This window comes from Leuresthes tenuis, unplaced genomic scaffold (assembly GCF_036924035.1).
Source record: "Leuresthes tenuis unplaced genomic scaffold, fLeuTen1.0.hap1 SCAF_4, whole genome shotgun sequence".
In the NCBI taxonomy this organism is placed as follows: domain Eukaryota; kingdom Metazoa; phylum Chordata; class Actinopteri; order Atheriniformes; family Atherinopsidae; genus Leuresthes; species Leuresthes tenuis.
Genome location: NW_027325358.1, coordinates 1,420,624 through 1,445,589, shown reverse-complemented (window position 1 = coordinate 1,445,589; position 24,966 = coordinate 1,420,624). Strand labels below are relative to the sequence as shown.

The 24,966-nt window shown below is 47.1% G+C and overlaps 1 protein-coding gene across 6 annotated transcripts in view; it reads right to left on the bottom strand.

Annotated features, from left to right (window-relative positions):
- LOC140305282 (uncharacterized) overlaps positions 1-22,073 on the bottom strand; it is a 74,941-nt gene extending 52,868 nt beyond the window's left edge. The window contains exons 1-4 of one of the 6 annotated variants that reach the window (XM_072384056.1): positions 18,826-19,097; positions 17,861-17,959; positions 1,291-2,583; positions 814-1,200 (exon numbers count right to left, since the gene is read on the bottom strand). In XM_072384056.1, the coding sequence (XP_072240157.1) occupies positions 814-1,200; positions 1,291-2,406 (1,503 nt within the window). In that variant the 5' untranslated portion in view covers positions 2,407-2,583; positions 17,861-17,959; positions 18,826-19,097. Of the gene's footprint in view, positions 1-813; positions 1,201-1,290; positions 2,584-2,922; positions 3,091-17,860; positions 18,742-18,825; positions 19,098-21,809 lie in introns of those variants that run through there. The other 5 variants (XM_072384059.1, XM_072384055.1, XM_072384057.1 and 2 more) reach the window with 5 other exon arrangements.
- Positions 22,074-24,966: the final 2,893 nt, after the last annotated feature.

Below are 24,966 nucleotides of genomic sequence, written 5' to 3'. Positions count from 1 at the left end.
CTGGAAGAGCGCACAGCGAGAGTCAGGAGACGGAGAATCCAGCAGCGGGCGATACTTCTTCCTTTCATGGAGGAAAGAAGGAGAGCAGAGCGCCGCAGACAAAGGAGACGAAGTTTAACTTATTAAACAGGCGCCGGTTGGGTCCGTGTCGTATGAGGAAACATTTCAGACAAGGGGCGGAGCTACAGCCACCAAACACCTACGTCATGTTCCTGTGGAACCCAGAAAAGAGCCTGAAGGAGCTAAAATGGTTCCAGGAACTGAGGGCCGCGGTCCCCAGTTCCTGAGGGCCGTGGTCCCTAGTTCCTGAGGGCCGTGGTCCCTAGTTCCTGAATGTCTGAATGCACGAAACAATGTCCCTATTCCTGAAAAGGTTCTAGGAACTGCAAAAGGTTCCTACAGTGGGAATGAGCCTAAAGATGGAGCTTTTTTCTCACAGTCCCCCCCGTTTGTTGAGTCTCCACCACTGTGGTTCCTACTCTGAAGTAGGTCCTATTTGTGGTGAATATGCAACCAGAGAAAAAGCTCAGGAAGGAATCTTTTCCTTTGGGGAACTCCGGTGTCCACATGTCCCAGAGAGAGCTGCTGAAACTGTCCCAACATGCCTCAGCCTAAAAACATCTCAGATTCTCTAAAGTTCTGGTTTATTTCTTTAGTTTTTCAGTGGGTTAAATCTCTTTAAATGTAGTTAAGTGTGTTTCTGGATGCTTCTTTGTCTGAACATGTGATAAGGACTCAGTCATGTTGTGTATTTGCATCTCAAAGCAGAACAGCTTCCTGTTGCATCGTGATGAACACTTTTCATTGGCTCACCCTGCCAGGACTCCTTGGATTCTCCACAGCATCTTCTCCTGTGCTCTGCTTTGTCTCCTCCACAGATGCTTCTCCTGCACCTGAACGTCTGGTTTCCACGGCGTCAGGCTCGGCCCGGGCAGCCTTCGGAGGACCCTCTCCGACCGCCTCCGAGCCCACAGAGCCGGTAGAAGCAGAGAGAGTTCGGCTCATGGACACACTCTTCTCTGGCTGAGCAGGATTAGTAGTTGCCGCCATCTTGTGGTTGTTTCTGAGGTTGCTGCCTTTTCCTCGGGCTGGTTTCAGCACCACGGCCACCTTCACTGGGCCTGCAGAGGCCCGTTTACGCCCATCAGCCTCCTCCTTCCTGGGAGCAGCTCTCCTTCCCCTGACCGGAGCTGGTTTCTTCTGCAGAGAGGAATAAAGACTTTGAATATCAGACAGAAGACAGCGGAACCTAAGCTGAGATCCAGAAGCTTTTCCGTCAGACGGCAGTACCTGGATGGATGCTTTAGATGGCGACACAAGGGACCATGACCCAACTTTAGCCTTGACAGACCTCAGGTCCGGTCTGGGACCTCGCTTTGCTTCCAGGCTTGATGGTTTCACAGCTGAATGAGGAGGGGTTGCTTTGGTTTTTGCAGCCGTGTTAGTTTGGATGACTTCAGGACACTCATCAGCCTCCTCAGGTGGAGGAGGAGGTTCGGATGCCTGAGAGCCTCCACAGGGGTCATCGGAGGCTGGAGGAGCATCCGGAGGACGTTCTGACTCCAGCTGTGAGCCCCCATCGTTGGCTCCACTCAGAGCCACGGGGGCCTCCGGGTGGAGCTCAGTCTCTGCTGACGAGCCGCCCGGCGCCACCCGAGTTAGCGCCACCCGAGTTAGCGCCACCCGAGTTAGCGTCCCGCGGCTGCTTCGCACGTCAGAGCTCACAGACACAAACGCACCCTCCTCTTCATCATCATCATCAGCAGGGATCTCTGTGGCGTCCGAGTCTGGCGTGCAGGAGCCGTGTCTCCGCCCACTGCTGCTGCTCAGACCGCCGCCTGCGCTCGAGGCCGGCGTCAGGGAGTCCTTCCAGGCGCCGCCGCTGGTGGCATCCAGGTAAACGGACACTGAGGTGTCATTGGACTCTGAGAGCTCTGCTGCCGTCACTTTCTTCCCCTCTGAGACTTCCTCAGCTGGGTGGGTGGCGTCCTCTGGGACCCACTTAGAAAGAACCACGTCCGCCATCTGGTCTGCAGAGGTCACCACCGCGGTCAGCAGGGTGACCTCCAGCATGTCGTAGTCCAGCGGGCTCCCGGTCCGGCCGCCGCTCAGGCTGCTCAGGCTCCGCAGGGATTCGGGGGATGACTCCCCAGGACAGGAGGACGAAGACGAGGACGAGGAGGAGGAAAGTGGGAAAGCGTTCCCGCTGTGGTCTCCTGCTCGGTGGAGAGGGAGCTTCATGCCGGAGCCGCCCTGCCCCCTGAAGCCCTCAGAGGGCTCACAAACACTCATCTCACTCCTCTGACCTGCTGCCTGTCCACAAAACTGATTATTTCCACTTCTGACCCGGAAACGTTGACATTCAGGGGAACTGAACCATCCTCCTTTCTCTCCAGGCCTCCACATCCAGGTTTGGCTCAAATCTTTGGTTCATCGCTGAGCTTCAGGCCTCAAAGTGTCCTCATGTCCTGATCAACCACTTTGGTGCTTTAAGGCTTCTGCTCCTCATGTCCTGATCAACCACTTTGGTGCTTTAAGGCTTCTGCTCCTCGTGTCCTGGGGGCAGACGTCACATTTTCAGGACTGAAAGAAGAAAGAAAGCAAATGTTTCAATTTATAAAACATCTGCACTCTTTTAAATTAATTATAATAATCACACTCCTCACTTTAATGATATGGAAAGAAAACTAAACACTGTGTGAAGTCGTTTCAACTGTACAGAAGGAAAAAAGGATCAATGTTTTTGTGCATCTTCTTCATAACTGTCAGAAACAAATACTTTATCTCAGACTCTGAAACATTTGTTTAACAAAAGCTCAGCTATTTCCTTCAGATACAGTTCATGTAAGCTGTCCCTTTCCACATATTCTGAATGATTCAACACGTGAGATGTGAGATGAGATTTCCTTAATGATAGATTACCAGAAGCAACAGCCGCTCAGTGAGAGTCAAACCAAAGATCTGATGCTTCGTTTCAAACTCTGCACAAAGAAACAGGCCGAGTGCAAACAGGAGAAACGCTGAGCAAAGAAGAAGAGTTCGCTCTTCTGCAGCCTGAAGAAGTTTCCTTTGCAGGCTCCTCAAAAAGCAAAGGACCGGGCAAAGGAAACAGCAGCTGAGTGAAACTCATTTACATGCTTTTTAAACTGCAGCATGAGTTCAATCTGCTTATTCAAACCTATCATTTTAGTATTTACATCACAGGGTGAACCACCGTTCTGCTGCATGCTGAAACAAGCCGGCATGACCCACTGCAGCGGGGAAATGCTGCCCCCTGCAGGGAAATGCTGCCCCCTGCAGGGAAATGCTGCCCTCTGCAGGGAAATGCTGCCCCCTGCAGGGAAATGCTGCCCCCTGCAGGCCCAGACCCAAACTGCAGCCCTAGGGAACAGTAATCTGTCTTCACATTAAACTTAAACCATCACAACACATCAAACTCCAAAGTCTTTCAGACGTACTGTGTGTATGTGGGTCAGAGACAAAGAGAAAAGAGCCGAGCTGCTAAATAAAGGCGATCAGATCCAGGACAGAGCTCCTTTTCCATTATCCAGTGATGCCAGCCGGGCCCCTGGGAGACACAGGGAGGGGACTCACTTCCAGGTAAAGAGAGGAGGAGAAGCTAAAGCCTCCAACAGCCCAGCTAAACATTCCCTCACTGCAACAGGATATCCACACCTTCCTGCCACCTCGGAGTGCTTTTTAAGGCAAACATGACGGGTTTTACAGCCCTCCACCTCCTCTCTGAGGGGAAATTAGGACATTTCAGGGTAAATATGCAACACAGATTCAGATGAATCAAGAGATGAAGATGCTGTGGTGCAGCACAGAAAGAGGAAGCTGTGCATCCATGTGGTTAGAAAGCAGCTTCTCCTCTGCAGCTTAATCCCTGCAGTCGACTTCAGCTGCTTCTATAGCACATGAGCTTGAGTTCAGCGCCGGCTCAGGTTACAGGGCCGATGACCAAGTCATTTAAACAAATTCTGGTCATTTGGACCAGATCAAACGGCCCTCCTGGGTGGGAGGATGCAGGTGCTGTGAAGCCGACGGGCATCAGCCGTGTGGAAGCCGTCTCAGCTTAACTCAGAGGTTCCTGCTGTCCATCTGAGTAATGACTGCAGTCTTTTTCCTTCTCCCCATTCTCAGAGCTGCATGAACAGCATCTCTACAGCTGAGCTGCAGCTTTAAGGGCAGCGTGAGGAATACAAATCCTCCAACAGAGCCCCAAGTTTCTTTGCACTTTAAACCCACAGCAGGCCACCTTCCACGTCTGAGACGATCGGTCCACAGCATCACCGCAAACCAGCTGCATCTGTCTGCACCATCAGGAAAATCAGCCACCAGCTCCTGGTGCAGACCAAGGTCACCTCACACTGCGTTTGCCTTCTCCTGGATCCGTTTCTGAAGTGAACGAGTGCATCATCCAAAGTCTTTCAGGCTGAAACTCCAACGCTCCTGATTCCTTTGATAAGTACGCAGCAGCATGGGTTAAACAAGGGTCAAACGAGGGTCAAACGAGGGTCAAACGAGGGTTAAACGAGGGTCAAACAAGGCTACCCGACTTCCTCATCTGCAGTGAAAGTGACCGTGGCTTTATGTTTGATGCATCTGCTTCCAGAGTCCATGAGCTAAAAAATGAGCAGCTCAGACCTCAGTTTCACACTCAAAGCTGTCAATTCCCTTTTTCCTGAGTGTGATATTACATCAGGAGCCCAGATTTCACTCTGTTTTCATGGTTCTGGTCTGTTGAAGGCACATCTTCCCGTTTTTACTCTGAACTCTGGAACACATTTGAAGTTTAATCCCCAAACTTGATGACACAGATCGTAAATTGTCCTACATTTCAGTCAGGCACAGTGAGCAGCCGCCTTCCTTTGACATGGAGCTTCTATAACTGAACTGACTGCTTCTGGCTCCAACTCCTGAACCGACCTCCTCCAACCAAACGGCTCGTCCAGTCCTGTTAGAATCAGCTTCACCATCAGCCTCTGGCGGCCTCACTCCGACCGAGTGTGCACGAGTGTGCACGAGTGTGCACGGAGCGCTAATCCGCTGAGCAGCAGAACCCTGCGATGCATTCAGACATGAGTGTGCACGAGTGTGCACGTTACGCAGCAGCTACATTTAAACCCAGTGGAAACGGATCAATGAATCAGCCGAATGATCTGACTGAGATCGATTAGTTCAGCCACGCTGATCCATGCAGAGATACACGACATCACTAAGGTCCCGAGTGCAGGATGCGGAGCCTAAAGGCTCAGAGTCCAAACTGCAGCCGTCCAAATGTTCAAAAATGTGGAAATTTCTTCATTCAAAGATGCTTAAAAAAGGTCAGAAAGCAACCAGAAGGCGATTTTCTGGCCTCAGTTGAGGACAAAGTTTCTCGATTATGTTGCCATCAACTCTCAGGAGAACAGATTAAATAAAAGGCCAACATGGTTCCATTTCTCAGTTAAACTGATTTCACTCTAATGGGACCAACATCAGACGTCCGTGAGAACTGTTCCAAAGACGGAACCGACCCCCAAACACTACAGAACCACTAACCCTAAAACCCTAGAGAACCACTCACCCTAACCCAAAAACCCTACAGAACCACTCACCCTAACCCCAAAACCCTACAGAACCACTAACCCTAACCCCAAAACTCTACAGAACCACTCACCCTAACCCCAAAACCCTAAAGAACCACTCACCCTAACCCCAAAACACTACAGAACCACTCACCCTAACCCCAAAACCCTAGAGAACCACTAACCCTAACCCCAAAACCCTACAGAACCACTAACCCTAACCCCAAAACCCTAGAGAACCACTAACCCTAACCCCAAAACCCTACAGAACCACTAACCCTAACCCCAAAACCCTACAGAACCACTAACCCTAACCCCAAAACCCCAAAGAACCACTCACCCTAACCCCAAAACACTACAGAACCACTCACCCTAACCCCAAAACACTACAGAACCACTCACCCTAACCCCAAAACCCTAGAGAACCACTAACCCTAACCCCAAAACCCTACAGAACCACTAACCCTAACCCCAAAACCCTAGAGAACCACTAACCCTAACCCCAAAACCCTACAGAACCACTAACCCTAACCCCAAAACCCTACAGAACCACTAACCCTAACCCCAAAACCCTACAGAACCACTAACCCTAACCCCAAAACCCTACAGAACCACTAACCCTAACCCCAAAACCCTAGAGAACCACTAACCCTAACCCAAAAACACTACAGAACCACTAATCCTAACCCCAAAACCCTACAGAACCACTAACCCTAACCCACAAAACCCTACAGAACCACTAACTCTAACCCCCAAAAACTACAGAACCACTAACCCTAACCCCAAAACCCTACAGAACCACTAACCCTAACCCCAAAACCCTACAGAACCACTCACCCTAACCCCAAAACCCTAGAGAACCACTAACCCTAACCCCAAAACCCTACAGAACCACTAACCCTAACCCAAAAACACTACAGAACCACTAATCCTAACCCCAAAACCCTACAGAACCACTAACCCTAACCCCAAAACCCTACAGAACCACTAACCCTAACCCCAAAACCCTACAGAACCACTAACCCTAACCCACAAAACCCTACAGAACCACTAACTCTAACCCCCAAAAACTACAGAACCACTAACCCTAACCCCAAAACCCTAAAGAACCACTCACCCTAACCCCAAAACCCTACAGAACCACTAACCCTAACCCCAAAACCCTACAGAACCACTAACCCTAACCCCAAAACCCTAGAGAACCACTAACCCTAACCCACAAAACCCTACAGAACCACTAACTCTAACCCCCAAAAACTACAGAACCACTAACCCTAACCCCAAAACCCTAAAGAACCACTAACCCTAACCCCCCAAACACTACAGAACCACTCACCCTAACCCCAAAACACTACAGAACAACTCACCCTAACCCCAAAACACTACAGAACCACTAACCCTAACCCCAAAACCCTACAGAACCACTAACCCTAACCCCAAAACCCTAGAGAACCACTAACCCTAACCCAAAAACACTACAGAACCACTAATCCTAACCCCAAAACCCTACAGAACCACTAACCCTAACCCCAAAACCCTACAGAACCACTAACCCTAACCCCAAAACCCTAGAGAACCACTAACCCTAACCCAAAAACACTACAGAACCACTAATCCTAACCCCAAAACCCTACAGAACCACTAACCCTAACCCCCAAAAACTACAGAACCACTAACCCTAACCCCCCAAACACTACAAAACCACTAATCCTAACCCCAAAACCCTAGAGAACCACTAACCCTAAACACTACAGAACCACTCACCCTAACCCCAAAACCCTACAGAACCACTCACCCTAACCCCCCAAACACTACAGAACCACTCACCCTAACCCCAAAACCCTACAGAACCACTAATCCTAACCCCCCAAACACTACAGAACCACTAACCCTAACCCCAAAACCCTACAGAACCACTCACCCTAACCCCAAAACCCTACAGAACCACTCACCCTAACCCCAAAACCCTACAGAACCACTAACCCTAACCCCAAAACCCTACAGAACCACTCACCCTAACCCCAAAACCCTACAGAACCACTAACCCTAACCCCAAAACCCTACAGAACCACTAACCCTAACCCCAAAACACTACAGAACCACTAACCCTAACCCCCCAAACACAGACGTCCCTTCACAGGAAACGGAGCCGCTGGTGTTCATTTCCGCGCTCAAACTTCTACGTAAGGCCCAGATGCTCATTAAGTCCAGTTCCTCGCTGGTTTTCCACTGACTAACGTCTGAGCTCTAAAGACATCGGGTCAGAACGCAGCTGAAGATCTCTGGAGTTTATCAGCTGTTGTGTTACAATCTTCTTCAGACTGATGGAATAAATGAAAAAGCAGATATTGTATAAATAGCGACGCGGTCACTTCCAGATGAAGATCACCTGTTCAACACCCGTCCAATCAGAATCCAGGAAACCCTAACCCTGCTGTTCAGTTTAAAACTTCTGAATCACACTAAATATCTCACACTGGAACCCTGATAAAGTCAAAAAGTTAACTCATTACAGCTCTTTAGCTTTTAAATTAGCCGGGTTAGGCCAGAACAAATGAAACACGCAGTCAGGCTTCTGATGAGCTGCAGACTAACAGAGCAGCCAGCTTTAAGGCCTTTTCATTGCTTGGACTCAAAGTCTGAGCTGCAGAGGTCTGTGTGGACGTCACAGCGAGTCTGAAGCTGAACCAACTGGAGCTGAGAAAAGCATCCAGCTCCCAGTCATTATAAGACCTTTCACCTGCCTGGTGACCTTTCACCTGCCTGGTGACCTTTCACCCTTCAGGTGTCAGGTGTGATGAGGAGGCGAGAAACAGACGGAGGATTCATCACATTCAGTGGAACAGGAGAATGAACCCGGAGGACACGTCGGTCAGCTCCGTTTCCCACACTTACAACACACCTAAAACTGCAGATGAACTGGAGCAAACAGCCATTTTCACGTCCTTTCTCCTCCTCGCCGTCACCACAAACCTTCCACTCTGCAGCCTTTGAAGACCACGGCGGCTTGTTTTTCCAGCCTCTGTAATCACTTCACCGCCGTTATCAGACCCACTCCTCCCATCGTTTCTCAGAGCCTCTTTCTGACGTTATCAGACTCCGGAGCTCCTGTTACACGAGTCACTTTGTTTAAATGTCTGCTGCTCTGATTATTCCTCCAACCTGCAGGCTGACGGAGAGCTTTCTGGGCTAAGTGCAGACGAACTCTGCCTCCAGAGCTTTCAACCACTTACTTTCCCCTTTTTACACCCCTTTACATCTTATTGGTTTCCCTGCTTTGGGACTTTCTCTGTGGTCTTTCACCCTAATCACCCCGACACAAAAGGCAGTAAATCAGCCTCAGAGTGGCTGTGCCAGCCGCAGATCCCTGCAGTTATTTATGGTAGCAGCCGGCACTCGGCTCCATTGTTCCCAGCTGATTATTATGGGATTTGGAACCTGGTTGAAGTTTCATTCAGGAACTTCAAAGAGTCTTGCAGCATGTTGACTGAGCCTGAATAAAATACACCAACAAATAGTCATCTAAGCACAGGCTCATTTACAGGATGGTCAAAGTTTAAACTTGCTGAATAACCACAACATTTCTTTATCATCACCTTCAGCTACGCTCACAGCTGATCTGCAGCGAGGTTAGCGAACAGCAGCGAGGTTAGCGAACAGCAGAGAGGTTAGCGAACAGCAGCGAGGTTAGCGAACAGCAGAGAGGTTAGCGAACAGCAGAAAGGTTAGCGAACAGCAGAGAGGTTAGCGAACAGCAGAGAGGTTAGCGAACAGCAGAGAGGTTAGCGAACAGCAGCGAGGTCAGCGAACAGGAGAGAGGTCAGCGAACAGCAGAGAGGTTAGCGAACAGCAGCGAGGTTAGCGAACAGCAGAGAGGTTAGCGAACAGCAGAGAGGTTAGCGAACAGCAGAGAGGTCAGCGAACAGCAGAGAGGTTAGCGAACAGCAGAGAGGTCAGAGAACAGCAGCGAGGTCAGCGAACAGGAGAGAGGTCAGCGAACAGCAGAGAGGTCAGCGAACAGCAGCGAGGTTAGCGAACAGCAGAGAGGTTAGCGAACAGCAGAGAGGTTAGCGAACAGCAGAGAGGTTAGCGAACAGCAGAGAGGTCAGCGAACAGCAGAGAGGTCAGCGAACAGCAGAGAGGTCAGCGAACAGCAGAGAGGTCAGCGAACAGCAGAGAGGTTAGAGAACAGCAGCGAGGTTAGCGAACGGCAGAGAGGTTAGCGAACAGCAGAGAGGTTAGCGAACAGCAGAGAGGTTAGCGAACAGCAGAGAGGTTAGCGAACAGCAGAGAGGTTAGCGAACGGCAGCGAGGTTAGCGAACGGCAGCGAAGTCAGCGAACGGCAGCGAGGTTAGCGAACGGCAGCGAGGTTAGCGAACAGCAGAGAGGTTAGCGAACAGCAGAGAGGTTAGCGAACAGCAGAGAGGTTAGGGAACAGTAGCGAGGTTAGCGAACAGCAGGGATGTTAGCGAACAGCAGGGATGTTAGCGAACAGCAGCGAGGTCAGCGAACGGCAGCGAGGTTAGCGAACGGCAGCGAGGTTAGCGAACAGCAGAGAGGTTAGCGAACAGCAGAGAGGTTAGCGAACAGCAGAGAGGTTAGCGAACGGCAGCGAGGTTATCGAACAGCAGAAAGGTTAGCGAACAGCAGCGAGGTTAGCGAACAGCAGAGAGGTTATCGAACAGCAGAAAGGTTAGCGAACAGCAGCGAGGTTAGCGAACAGCAGCGAGGTTAGCGAACAGCAGAGAGGTTAGCGAACAGCAGCGAGGTTAGCGATCAAACGGCTTTTATCAGCGGAGCAGTTTCCCTTCACACCTGCAGCCTCAGTTTACCGCAGTGAAAATATCTGACTATTATTAGACAAGAAACAGGAAATCCACTGAAACTGTCAGCTGAAAACACAGAACTGATACCCCTGACGAACTGATGGAGAGGAGTGCAGGCTTTGTGCTGACGGTGTTCATTTCAGGCGGGCACGCCGCCAACCAGGGAGCTCGTTAACAGGCAGGAGGCCACAGGCTCACCTTTCCTTCACTTGGCTCGAGCTGCACTGCATCACATCGCAGCAACAGAGCAGACAGGACTGCAAACACAGCTCTGCAGCTCCAGAACACGTGAAGCACGATGGCAGGGTGGCTCAGACAAGTTATACTCACTGCGCCACGCAAGAGACGGTTACCATAGAAATCAGCCGACTGCTGAGTCACTCTGAGGAGGATGGATGTAACAGTGCGTGGTTCTTAAAACCCAGCTTCTGTCATTCTGCCTCCTGCAGTCGCTGCAGAGGTAATTCTGCCAAAGAATGAGTGTGGATCAGAAGCTGTATAAGGTCCTCAGGTGACGTAAAAGGATTGATTATGTGGTGAGGATGACACTAAGAAATCAAACAGCCTTCTGAAAAATATCATCTCCAGTCTGAGAAAACTCCTGCTTTTATAGAGCTGCCCACACTGACTGATGATCAGTTAATCAGAGCATTGATCAGCAGCTCCTGGCTGCTACTCTTAGTTCCTGTGGAAACTGAGGGTTCACTTAGTTTATCACTGCTTCTGTGTGTTGTTCATATGTTTTGTTAAATCTTAGGATTGAAAGAGGGTGTTTAATGATGCTAAATGATCAAACTGTGGCTGTAAGCAGCTGAAAACACCGTCCTGGAGAAGGAGGAAATCAGCTTTATGATCAGGGAGCGTCAGGAAACACGATCAGACAGAGTCTCTGCCGTCAGCGAGCATTAGACTAATGAGAGCCATCCGAACCGAGACTGATGACGAAGGTTCTGGATGCAGAAGCCGAGCTGTGTGCCAGTCCAATCAGATCTGGTCCTGAGGTTAAACAGCACATTGAACCGAGCTGTTACATAACCAGCTGCTGTCCTGCCAATCGATTCGTGGATGTATGAGTGTGGCGATGCGGCTCATTAAAGTGAAACACTGCAGGCGGGACAGAAAGAAGCAGCTCCACATCTGCAGGAAACCTAAACCGAACCAGTTCCGGTTCCACAGGAGTCAGAAAGCAGCAGCTCCACATCTGCAGGAAACCTAAACCAAACCAGTCCAGTTCCGGTTCCACAGGAGTCAGAAAGCAGCAGCTCCACATCTGCAGGAAACCTAAACCGAACCAGTCCAGTTCCGGTTCCACAGGAGTCAGAAAGAAGCAGCTCCACATCTGCAGGAAACCTAAACCGAACCAGTCCAGTTCCAGTTCCACAGGATTCAGAAAGCAGCGGCTCCACATCTGCAGGAAAGGTAAACCGAACCAGTCCAGTTCCAGTTCCACAGGAGTCAGAAAGAAGCAGCTCCACATCTGCAGGAAACCTAAACCGAACCAGTCCAGTTCCGGTTCCACAGGAGTCAGAAAGCAGCAGCTCCACATCTGCAGGAAAGGTAAACCGAACCAGTCCAGTTCCAGTTCCACAGGAGTCAGAAAGAAGCAGCTCCACATCTGCAGGAAACCTAAACCGAACCAGTCCAGTTCCAGTTCCACAGGATTCAGAAAGCAGCGGCTCCACATCTGCAGGAAACCTAAACCGAACCAGTCCAGTTCCAGTTCCACAGGATTCAGAAAGCAGCGGCTCCACATCTGCAGGAAACCTAAACCGAACCAGTCCAGTTCCAGTTCCACAGGATTCAGAAAGAAGCAGCTCCACATCTGCAGGAAACCTAAACCGAACCAGTCCAGTTCCAGTTCCACAGGATTCAGAAAGAAGCAGCTCCACATCTGCAGGAAACCTAAACCGAACCAGTCCAGTTCCGGTTCCACAGGATTCAGAAAGCAGCAGCTCCACATCTGCAGGAAACCTAAACCGAACCAGTTCCAGTTCCGGTTCCACAGGAGTCAGAAAGCAGCGGCTACACATCTGCAGGAAACCTAAACCGAACCAGTTCCAGTTCCAGTTCCACAGGATTCAGAAAGCAGCGGCTCCACATCTGCAGGAAACCTAAACCGAACCAGTCCAGTTCCGGTTCCACAGGATTCAGAAAGCAGCAGCTCCACATCTGCAGGAAACCTAAACCGAACCAGTCCAGTTCCGGTTCCACAGGAGTCAGAAAGCAGCGGCTCCACATCTGCAGGAAACCTAAACCGAACCAGTCCAGTTCCGGTTCCACAGGAGTCAGAAAGAAGCGGCTCTACATCTGCAGGAAACCTAAACCGAACCAGTTCCGGTTCCACAGGAGTCAGAAAGAAGCGGCTCCACATCTGCAGGAAACCTAAACCGAACCAGTCCAGTTCCGGTTCCACAGGAGTCAGAAAGAAGCAGCTCCACATCTGCAGGAAACCTAAACCGAACCAGTTCCAGTTCCGGTTCCACAGGAGTCAGAAAGAAGCGGCTCCACATCTGCAGGAAACCTAAACCGAACCAGTCCAGTTCCGGTTCCACAGGAGTCAGAAAGAAGCAGCTCCACATCTGCAGGAAACCTAAACCGAACCAGTCCAGTTCCGGTTCCACAGGATTCAGAAAGAAGCAGCTCCACATCTGCAGGAAACCTAAACCGAACCAGTCCAGTTCCGGTTCCACAGGAGTCAGAAAGCAGCGGCTCCACATCTGCAGGAAACCTAAACCGAACCAGTCCAGTTCCGGTTCCACAGGAGTCAGAAAGAAGCGGCTCCACATCTGCAGGAAACCTAAACCGAACCAGTTCCAGTTCCGGTTCCACAGGAGTCAGAAAGCAGCGGCTCCACATCTGCAGGAAACCTAAACCGAACCAGTCCAGTTCCGGTTCCACAGGATTCAGAAAGCAGCAGCTCCACATCTGCAGGAAACCTAAACCGAACCAGTCCAGTTCCGGTTCCACAGGATTCAGAAAGCAGCAGCTCCACATCTGCAGGAAACCTAAACCGAACCAGTCCAGTTCCGGTTCCACAGGAGTCAGAAAGCAGCGGCTCCACATCTGCAGGAAACCTAAACCGAACCAGTCCAGTTCCGGTTCCACAGGATTCAGAAAGCAGCAGCTCAGGACGCACAATGTGTCCATACATGGTCAGAAATGCTCAAACTGAAATTCCTCAAACAGTCACTCACCCAGAAATGTTTTTAAGTCATTTTTTTGCATCATACACACAAACCACAGCCTCCCAATCCCTCTCAGACTCTCAGTCTGTGCGAGCCGTCAGAGGTCTCTCTGCTTTCCAAACCGCCGTACGATCCTGTTTATACGGGCCGAGCCTGGTCAGGAGCACCCCCCCCAGCTCGGCTTCATCCCTAACAGGTTATGTCTTCCTCCGGTGGTATGAGTCCAGGCTTACTTTGTCCTGAAGGCTCGTTTCAACCTGCAGGAAAAGCAGGAAAGCTCCCGATTTAAAGGCTTCGCCGCCCTTCAGTTCAGCTGCATTTGGACTCAATCAGCTCCAAACAAAGATTCAACTGTTTGTGAGCAGGGATTCAGTTTCATGTGCAATCATCTCTGCGAAACATCTGGAAACCATTAACCCAATCAGCCTCTACGACACCACTGGGCCACAGAAGCGTCACCCTGCAGTCACCTTAATGAGAAAAGGTACAGAGACCGGTCCTGAAAGTGAGAAAAAGCCTGAACAGAGTCCAGAGTCCAGGGACCAGAAGCCCCACAAAACCCCAAATGAACCATTAATAATCATTCAGGCCGGTCAGCTGGAAACCTCCCCCCCGACACGTTTTCCTGTGAAATGGCTTGTTGTGCACCAGCTCAAAGTGCACGAGCCGCTGCCCCAGACACAGATGAAGTGCCAACGGTCATAACTTACTCTTCCAGCTCGGTCTCAGGCTGCAGAGAGACGATGCATTCGGTGAAAAACGGCTCGTCTCGCTTCAGTTTGGACACTCAAACACCCCCCCGCTGCACTGCGCTGCAGGCTCACGCCGTGTTATCCCATCGCTGCCCAGGGAAGACTGCGCAGGCTGTGACGGCGGGCGGGAGGGGGAGGGACGCGCCTCCCTTTCTGGGTCTGAAACTCCAGGAAGCTGCAGCAGCAGCAGTGAGCTGGAGACTCTGCAAAGAGCTGCTCTGCTGTGTCGAACTCCAACATTCCTCAACACAAACCTCCCTGAAGCTTTTACAGGCAGGGGGCAGCCAGCCCTGCCAGGTAATCTCCTTCTGGCCAGCATCATCTGGGCCCCCTCCTCCTGTTTAGTGTCAGGAGTCTGAGGGGAACAGGAGGGAGGTCCTGGGCTGGGGAGAGAGGTAATGAGTGTCATGGAAAAGCAGAGGAGGGAGGAGGGAGCAGTGCACCCACGAGAGGTTCGATCCAAGGGAGACCAGAGAAAATGAGTCACGCACGTCCTGCCAAAAGGCCGAATGCTAACCCGGCAAGTGGATCAGCACCGATCTGGGCCGTTAAAACGTCAGTAACAATCACTGTCTGGATGGGGAGGCGTTTCCTGGCCACTTTTGGCTCTTTCAAACCCAGAAACAAGAACATTTCCCCGAGCAGCCACCTGATGAGGAGCCTCAGTGTGCAGCCAATGAGAAGAAGAATCTGAGGAGGCATGATTTTCCCGTTTCAGGTTCACAGTTTCACATTTATCATTGGAAACTAAAGATAATCTGCATTGTTTTTGTTTGTTTGGCTTCCTGAAACTGAACAAACTGATCGGCCCATCAGCAGGAAAACTGCAGGACGACACAAAAGCTTTGATGCAACAGGCTCGGCTTCAGAAGCTTTAAAGACCTAAAGAAGCTTGCTGAAACTAAACCCTGCAGAAACATCCCAATCACTCACACAGTTTCCTCCTCTTTATGTCTGAAAGTGTAACGTTTAGACTGAGGCCTGCAGAGCTTCCAGCTGGTGTGGGAGGAGGGGGAGTCTTAGAACTCCAGGGGGTGAGGAGCTTTTCTTCCAAGGCACAGAGGAACAGAAAAGCTGGGCTTCTCTGTTTCAGCCACAGATATTGATCAGCTTTAAACTTTGTGGGGCAGTGAAACCTCGTTGGACGGTAAAATGACCCGCTTAGACTTCCCATCCGGGACGTTATTTCCTTCTTTCACATCTGTGCACTGATTTTAAATTAAAACTTTAAAAAGCAGCAGATCACAAACACGTCGGCACAAGCCAGCAACACTTCAACACACCGATTGTGTAACTGAGGGCATTTAAACGCCACCCTGCAGCTCAGCCTCGCTGCACGGCTGACTGAGCGATCCGCTGTCCCAGTAAAAGCAAACGAGAGGACTTCATTTATCCGCCCTGAAAGGGACAGAATCTGCCTGAAGAAGAATCTGTCTGTGCAAACTCCACGTCTGATTTCATCTTAAGTTTCTAAAAAGGCACAAATTTATGCATTTTAGGTATAAAACCAACATCTGAGGAGTTCTTTGGATGTTACAAAACTGATTTCTGCTCTTTTTGCTCTAAATATTCTGTTTGATATTTTATTTTTGTTGTCATTTCTTTCTGTTTCCTATCCTGTAATCTTTTAAAGACCTTCAGAAAACCTGGAGAACTGTTGCTCAAGACCACTTTCACAGTGTTTCTTTGGACATTTTCTGCTTTTTCCCTCATCTTCAGTCCTTGTTCCTGAACATTTTCAGTGTTTTTTCTTTTTTCAGCCACTTAACTCTGACCTCTGAACCCTTCAGGCAGAAAAAAGGCTCCTAACTCAAGGGATGAACCAGTGTTGTGTCGACACAGAACAGACAACTTAGCAAAGAAGCCATTTTAAACTGGATCTTTAGGCTCTTTGTCACAGAGACACATCATTTGTTCCCATTTCTTTAGCTGCATCTATGAAAAACAGCAAAGAAAACACAGTTTGACAGACAGAAAATAGGATTTCTGCAGCAACAAGGTGATTCCCAAAGAGCTATTAGCTGAAAACTTGGCATATCTCAGCATGGTGTGCAGTGTGTCCTTAAAACATTTGAGGAAACTGGACAAGTGGAGGACAAAAGAAGAAGTGTCAGGCCTAAAAAACTATCAACAGCAGATGAACAGGATCTGAAAGTGATGTCCTTAAGAAAGAGGAAAAAATCCAGCTGTGACCTGACAGGACCTGAGAGATGCATCTGGACCTTCAGCTGATCCATCTACTGTTGGCCCAAGCCTCATCAGAAATGGTCTCCATGGAAGGGTGGCTGTCAAGAAGCCGTTCTTAAGGAAGGGAAACAGGGAGAAAAGGCTGAGCTGTGCCAAATGACACAAGAAGTGGACTGAAAATCAGTGGCAACAGGTCTTATGGAGGGATGAATCCTCCCCAGAGCCCGGACCTCAACATTATTGAAGCAGTGTGGGATCATCTGACAGAGAACGGAACAAAAGGCAGCCCACATCCAAAGAAGAGCTTTGGGATGTCCTTCAAGAAGCCTGGAGAACTATTCCTGAAGACTCCTTAAATACTTTGAATAAATCCCGGCACCATTTTCCCGTTTTTCTAGAAATATATAAAGAAATAAGACGATTAAGCATCATCAACAGTAAACAGCCCATAGATGTGCTCTTAATTCAAGGTGCAGCTGCACGTCCATCTCAGAGAAAAGTCATGTTCAGACTGTTCTGCAGAGAACACGCTTCAGCTTAATGAAGACGACACTGAACACCTTCAACCACATGAAAGAAACTCAACCACAGCCTTAATTACCAAGGAAAACACACTGAACTGCCTCCATCAAAGTCCCGATGGCAAACCCCAGTTTCAGCTTAAATCTGTATTTCTGCACAAACTGATTAGCAGCACAATAATCTGATTAACTTCTAGGTCTTAAAAAGGGGCCTTAAAGCTTAAATGGTCATGTGGAAAATGACTGTTCACCACTAACACACCAGCATTTGGTAGAAACTCTGAAGAGACCAATGTGTCGGTCAATTTGAGGGTCAGAAAGGCCACAAACTGCCTTTCAAAGTGTGACCTGTTCCCGCTGTGCTGGTGCCAACAGCTCAGGTGTTTGGAGCAGTTCAGTCGAACCCGTTGTTGAAGTACAGCAGACTGTAATCTCGAGGCCACCCTGGAAACTCTGACTGAAATAGATGTTGTAATCATCTCCAGCACAGGAACAGGAAGTGAGAAGGAAAATGTGTGTTTTCTTCAGGCCGTCGTGATAAAACAATCCTCCACAACTCCAACGGCTGCTCTGTGGCACCGAAGCTCCTCTGGATTACATTCTGAGGTCTGCTTTCACATTAAGGTGCCAACAGAAAGAGCAAGAAAGGGGCTAAAAATGGCACCAAGCAGACAAACTGGAAGCATTTCCATTTCACTGCTGGAAAACAAACTCATTTAAACTGGTTTTAGTCTGTTCAGCAGCACAAAGTGTGTCTTTATGCTTCATGTGCATTTAGGCCTGATAAAGAAGGACCAGATAAAACCCAGATGACTCACCGCAGCCTGAGGAGTCTGGTTATCTGCAACAGGAAACCTGAACTTCTGGTCCACAGTTCCGCCGTTTGAATGAAGACTTTCAGTTTGGGTTTAATGAAACTGAGAAAATAATAATAATAATAAGTGCTGGTCCTTAGGGCTGAGAGATTTTATCGATACCGCAAATATATATTATAAATATAACATAATATATATCGATATTTTGTTTCCCGATAAAGTATCGATTTTTAAAAAAAAATTTAAGCAAACTTTATTGAAAAGTCAGACGTTACAATTAGTGAAAACACAGAACATTAACATAATCCAAAACAATGCCGGGGGGGGGTTACATTATACAAAACTGTGATAAATTAGTTAGTTAAAATGTTATATAAAGTGCATAGATCAGTGGTTTTGTTGGCTTTTCTGTTTATAGAACGTAGGATTGCTGTAATTTATTGTTTGAGCTCCTTCTCAAAAATGAAAAAAGATGTTTTGTAATTAGAGAATTTGGATTTGTGTTTATGGTAAAACAAGCAGGTTGATGATGTAATATTCACCACATAAACATGAGTCTGAAAACACGGTTGTGACGTGTTTGTTTGTTTCCGTTGTCCTTCCGGTTCAAAGGTCGGACCATCAGTCCAATCAGATTAATGTCAAATCACTCTGTCCCTTTAATACCTTTCAGAAAATGATCTGTATTAAATCGTATCGAATCATTGGCTGAATATCGTGTTTCGTATCGTAAGTAGGAAGCAGGTTAGCAGCTAGCTTTCAGTTAGCAGTTAGCGTTACGTTAGCAGTTAGCTATAAGTTAGCAGTTAGCTGTAAGTTAGCAGCAGATGCTAGCAAACAATGCTTTCTCATCAGCAGTAATGGACCAAGCCTGAGATGTGCACAGCGTAACTCGTAGCAATGCATGTGAACCGTTAATTACTGCGTTTAAACATTTTGGATATATTAACCTCATTAAACAGTTGTACCTGGAGACCTCCATCTTTATCAGAAACATGCCGATAATGTAACGACGTTGTAATGTACACGGCGTTCAATGTAGCAGTGACAGAGGGACTGCCAAGTTCTATGTAAAGGAACACTGAGGTTATGAAGTGTTTTGGCTTCAAGGTTTCATTTCAAACACCTTACACTGTGCGAGCATGCTAACATGCTAACTTGTGCCACAGTGCTGAATGGAGCATGCTAACTTGTGCCACAGTGCTGAATGGAGCATGCTAACTTGTGCCACAGTGCTGAATGGAGCATGCTAACATGCTAACTTGTGCCACAGTGCTGAATGGAGCATGCTAACTTGTGCCACAGTACTAAATGGAGCATGCTAACTTGTGCCACAGTGCTGAATGGAGCATGCTAACTTGTGCCACAGTGCTGAATGGAGCATGCTAACTTGTGCCACAGTGCTGAATGGAGCATGCTAACTTGTGCCACAGTACTAAATGGAGCATGCTAACTTGTGCCACAGTGCTGAATGGAGCATGCTAACTTGTGCCACAGTGCTGAATGGAGCATGCTAACTTGTGCCACAGTGCTGAATGGAGCATGCTAACTTGTGCCACAGTGCTGAATGGAGCATGCTAACTTGTGCCACAGTGCTGAATGGAGCATGCTAACTTGTGCCACAGTGCTGAATGGAGCATGCTAACTTGTGCCATAGTACTGAATGGAGCATGCTAACTTGTGCCACAGTGCTGAATGGAGCATGCTAACTTGTGCCACAGTGCTGAATGGAGCATGCTAACTTGTGCCACAGTGCTGAATGGAGCATGCTAACTTGTGCCACAGTGCTGAATGGAGCATGCTAACTTGTGCCACAGTGCTGAATGGAGCATGCTAACTTGTGCCACAGTGCTGAATGGAGCATGCTAACTTGTGCCATAGTGCTGAATGGAGCATGCTAACTTGTGCCACAGTGCTGAATGGAGCATGCTAACTTGTGCCACAGTGCTGAATGGAGCATGCTAACTTGTGCCACAGTGCTGAATGGAGCATGCTAACTTGTGCCACAGTACTGAATGGAGCATGCTAACTTGTGCCATAGTGCTGAATGGAGCATGCTAACTTGTGCCACAGTGCTGAATGGAGCATGCTAACTTGTGCCACAGTGCTGAATGGAGCCACTGTGTCTCAGCTTCCTCCTCCTGTTAGCACAAACCTGTGATACCTTCTCCGAGGCCTGGAGGAGAGCAGCTCAGTGTGCAAAACAACCAAAAATAGACTGCGGCCACAGACCGAGGACAGAGAGTGTGTGGGAGTGTGATGACTTGCATCCATCTGCTACAAGTTATGAGAGCTGGACACTGAAAGCCAAACACTTGGCTTCAGATGACCGGTCTGAATGTTAAAGTCTTGTTCTTTTCTGCTCTGAGTTTGCGTCCACATATTAATGAGTTTCCAGCAGAAACTGAGCAGCTATTTCTTCTTCCATCTGGATTTTTTTTGGTTTTCAGCTTTTTTTCCTGCTGCCATCACTGACCAGAAACAATTTACACCTCCACTCATTTTCACATTAGATTTCTTTATGACATTGGGTGACCTTTAACATGTTGTAAGTCTGTTTTTGTCTCCTCAGGCCCTGAATATGAGCTGTTTCTGCCTCTGCTCAGGGGAGACTGAACTGTCACTACAACATCACATCAACTCCCTCCGAGGTTTAGGGCTGAGTTAGCATCAGTGAGTTGTTCTGGTGATATTTGCTCATGGGTAAAAGCTCCAATCAAAGTCAGTTAGTGTGTCAATCCCAACAAGTCTGAGCAGAGAACAACCAACCACACACAAAAATGCCAATTATGACTAACTCAAGTGCACAATTATGCTTTCAAACAAGGTGTGGCTGGATTAGACCTGCAGAAACCTGGCACCAGACATCATTCTACACAGCTCTGACAAGCTGTACAGATCCAAACAAATTCACTGATTTGCTTTGACATTTAAGTAAAAAATAAGAACATCTGGTTTGAATAATCTCCACTGAGAGAGAAATATAAATCAACTCACTGGAGGTAATCAAACAGCTGATGGATAAATCCCATCTGTGTTGCTTAAAGTTGAAGGACTGAGTGTGTCAGGTGGGTTTTTACCATATTAACCCTATTAACCCTGCACAGAACGGCTTCTTTAAACGATCACATCAAACACAGAGTGAACCGAGAGGTGGTTAAAAAAGCAGAGGAGCGAGCTCTGCCCCACCAAGTCTTTATTTAATCCTGGGCAGCCCTGCAGGATGATGCAGAGGACAACCTGTTATGTAACACCCAGAATGCTGCTGCAGCACTAATGTCCTTTACACACTGTACAGCCTGTGTGGCACACGAAGCCTCCCGTGCGGGTGATCCAGTTTATCTGTCATGCATACACCTGGACACACAGCTGGAGGCTACCTGTCTGCACCACAGAGACATGCACAGACTCAGGATGCCATAAATCACGCCTTTCAGCATAGATGAGGCAACTTTACTGCCACCCTCTACATTCTGGCTGAAAACATGCAAACAGAAAGTATTCAAGTCTTTAAAAAACACAGATACACGCCAAGTTAATCACAGACTTCACCTTTCACTGGAATATGACGTTGAACATTTCCAGGTAAAGATACCTGGTCTGCAAGAACACTGCATGAGAAAAGGTTGAATCGATTATTTGCGAGGAACTTAAACCTGGGAAGGGTTTTCAGATTTAAAACTACAGTTCACTTGAAGATGTTGATTCTGTTCTTGATTATATGTATGACGAATGTGTCGCACGAGCCTCTCACCTTTAAAAAAGTACCAAATCATTTGTTACCGCGGTCCTGCATTCCGTCAGACACGCGCCCACATTATATCGTTACATTTTCAACGGAATTTGGCGTTAATATTAAACTGCTTATGTCTGACAGCGGTGGTATGAGACAGTATGAAGCTCCTTATGCACAAACATGTTAGTGATGATAAGGAGGTAAACGCACACGTACCGTCTCCTGCAGCCTCGTCTTGGCTCGTGCTGGTCAATCTGCAGCTCGCGACGCTCACCTGGATGCAGCGCCAGCGCAACACTCTTCACATTTTTACATCAATTCTCCAGATTCCATCAGAAAATCGCTCTCAGTGCCACACAAGTAGTTCCTCAGCGGATGAATGGTGATCGTCTGAGTCCTCCAGCCTGTCCGGCTGAATCACACGCACGAATGCGCACACCCGTGAAGAACCTGGACCAACGTATGAGTCAAACTAATCATCACACCGCCAGCGAATTCACATGGTTCACGGACTATAATCTAGGCGGAGGAATACATCATTTAAAGTGATACTGTGTTCTGCAACAGTCAGTAAAGTTATCAACAGACAAAATAGAGAATTTCTCGTTAGTTTTAATGGTTCTAGCATTAAAGTTGATGAGTTTTATGTCTACAGAATCAAATTTAGCGCAACTGCAGCTGATTTATCAGGTAAAACTTTAATTTCTGCAGATCTGGTGAGGATATCATCTTTGGGAGCCAGAGAGCTCCGGGTTTGTTCATGACTGGATTTGGTAAACATGGTCATTTTTAGAAAAGGTTCATGGAGGTAAACTTTACAGATTACTTCACCTGACCGCCCGGTGACCAACCTGTAGACGTTTTCACTGCAAACACTGACACCTAGAGGCCAAAATAGGACTAACAAGCTGAAGTTTTGTGTATTTTAGCCCCAAACCCAAAGCAAGAATAAAAGATTCTTTCTTTTATTCTTTGTTCCTGAAGCAGCATGTGAAAGATAAGACATTTACAACAAAGCAGAGACTTTTATCTCTTTAGAAACATTCAGTTCAGTAAAACTCTGTAACCCAGAGCTCTTCATTTACTGGACTGTGCCAAAAACATGTGTTTGCTCCTCTATTTCCCACATTTTGTCCAACATAACGCCACCAGCTGGAGTTCCACAGGAGAGAAAACATGAGGTGATGTAGTAAAATATCCTTTTTAAAAATCCCTCCCATATCCTGGTATTTTACCACGTGTGAAACGATGTTTTATATCTTTAAGAAACCGGTCTTTATGACTCATGATGTGATGTTTAATCTGCTTTTCAAAGGCAGGGTGAACAGTTGTTGAAGTTGGGAGATGGATTTGAATTCTGCCCCATGGAGTAACTGATTAACTGTAATAAAGCCTTTATCAGCACTTAAACCCCCCATCAGGTGGAAGGAGGAAAGTCCACGCTGATTACATTGTATTTGAAGTTTTCTTGTGTTTCGTGTGCATTTTAAAATGAACTCATTCTTCCTTCACCTCCACAATGACAAAGAAAAAACAGGCTTCAGGAGTTTTCCATCAAAGAGTCTCGAGTCTTCCTGGAAATTATGTTTAAGCTCAACCACCTGAAACTCTGTCACTGGTGAAAAATAAATTTATTTTATTTTATTTTAAACATATTTAAATATATTTAAGTTTTAAGTTGTATATTTCCCATGTACAGACAAAAAAGAGCTATGCAGAGATATAAGAGATGTGCACTAATGTCACTTTGATTATTGTTCAATATCAAACTTTAACAGTGAGCTGATGACCCTGAAGTTTTGTTGTAGTTTAGATTAAAGTCGAGTGTGATTTCAAATGCAACTTTTACACTTTTAATAAACTTTAAGTTCACCGAGGATTAGTCTTTATATTTTATATTTTATATTTTATATTTATATTCATACTTTATATTTTAAACTTTACACTCTATTCTTTACATTTTATATTTTATTTATTATTTATCTCATTCCTAATTATTATTATTGATTATATTAGGAGCAGGTGGAGTCCAGTCGAGCTGTAAAGCATCTGAAAGAGTATTTAATTTATCTTAATGAATTCATTTAAACTGTTTTTACTTCCTCTTTCTGAAGTTTGTTTGTAAAAGAGGAAATAACCAGAGAAACAATGTCGGTTCAGTTGGAGACTGAGACTGAATCTGACGATTACATCAGAAATCAGCTGTTCAAGAGAAATTAGGCTTCAGGCGGTGCTGCACAAACACTGGAACTAAACTCAAGATACTGAGAGAAAAGTCTGAGCTACAGTCTGAGCTACAGTCCACTGGGATGGAGTCACTGGAGTCACCTCCATCACTGATGGATTCATCTCCGTCACTCCTCAGAGTTTTTGATCATTTGGAAGCAGAGTTCGCATGAAGTCACTCTTGTGTCAGACTGAGTCTCATCCTGTTCTGCTCGGACACATGTTGAGACACAGCGTGACCAAACATTTCATAACCTCCGCTCGAGCTGCAGCCTCGTGCTCCTGAAGCGGACCCAGTTTGTGTCTAAAGGTTTATCCGGTTACTTAAAGCAGTGACATGAAAATATATCAAAGACCACCGTGAAACTAAACTTTAACTTTTATCATTTTCAATAGTATGTTATTTACTAAAAGGAGACCAGTGTAGAAATAAATTCAAATTATACATATTAATGTCATATAGCCTGAATATTTGTGGCACTTTTGCTGTTTACCTTTAAAATAAAGTATTTATTTGACTACTCAAACATGTAAATTAGTTCATTCACTGAAGTGTACTGATTACACTTTAAACTGCTCCACAAAAGTACAATAAATACACTTAAAATCCTGCTTTTCTGATATTTAATTTCAGCTAAAATGTGATTAACACAAAACTAGCTCACTATTATTCAGTAAAAATTACATACACAAAGTATTTCTGCCACTGTATCAGAAACATTTCCTTTGGATTATTTTCTGATAAAGTGCGATAGTTTCACATAAATATGTCTTTTATTCCAGTGACAGCGGCGTTATTAGGCTTCCACAGGGAAAAAAGCTTTAAAAAGTGTTTATATTTCCATTAAATTGACTCAAAAACACCTGATTTATTTTGTCATTATGCATGAGCGCAGGTTAGGATGGATTACGCGCACGCGCAGTTGCGGTTTGTCCCTGGCGCACGCGATCACGCATTTGGCAAAAATCTGTAAACGAGTATAAAGGTTGCCTAAATAAAGGGAAGTTGAAGCGAGGATTGTCAAAATAAAGCACAACGTGTGTAAAACAACAGCCAGGATCCGCGTTTTTGTTTCCACGCTGAGCTTTATTCTGAAAGTACAAAGCGGATGTGACGCAACGCGACCGTTGGACTGACGGCAGCTCA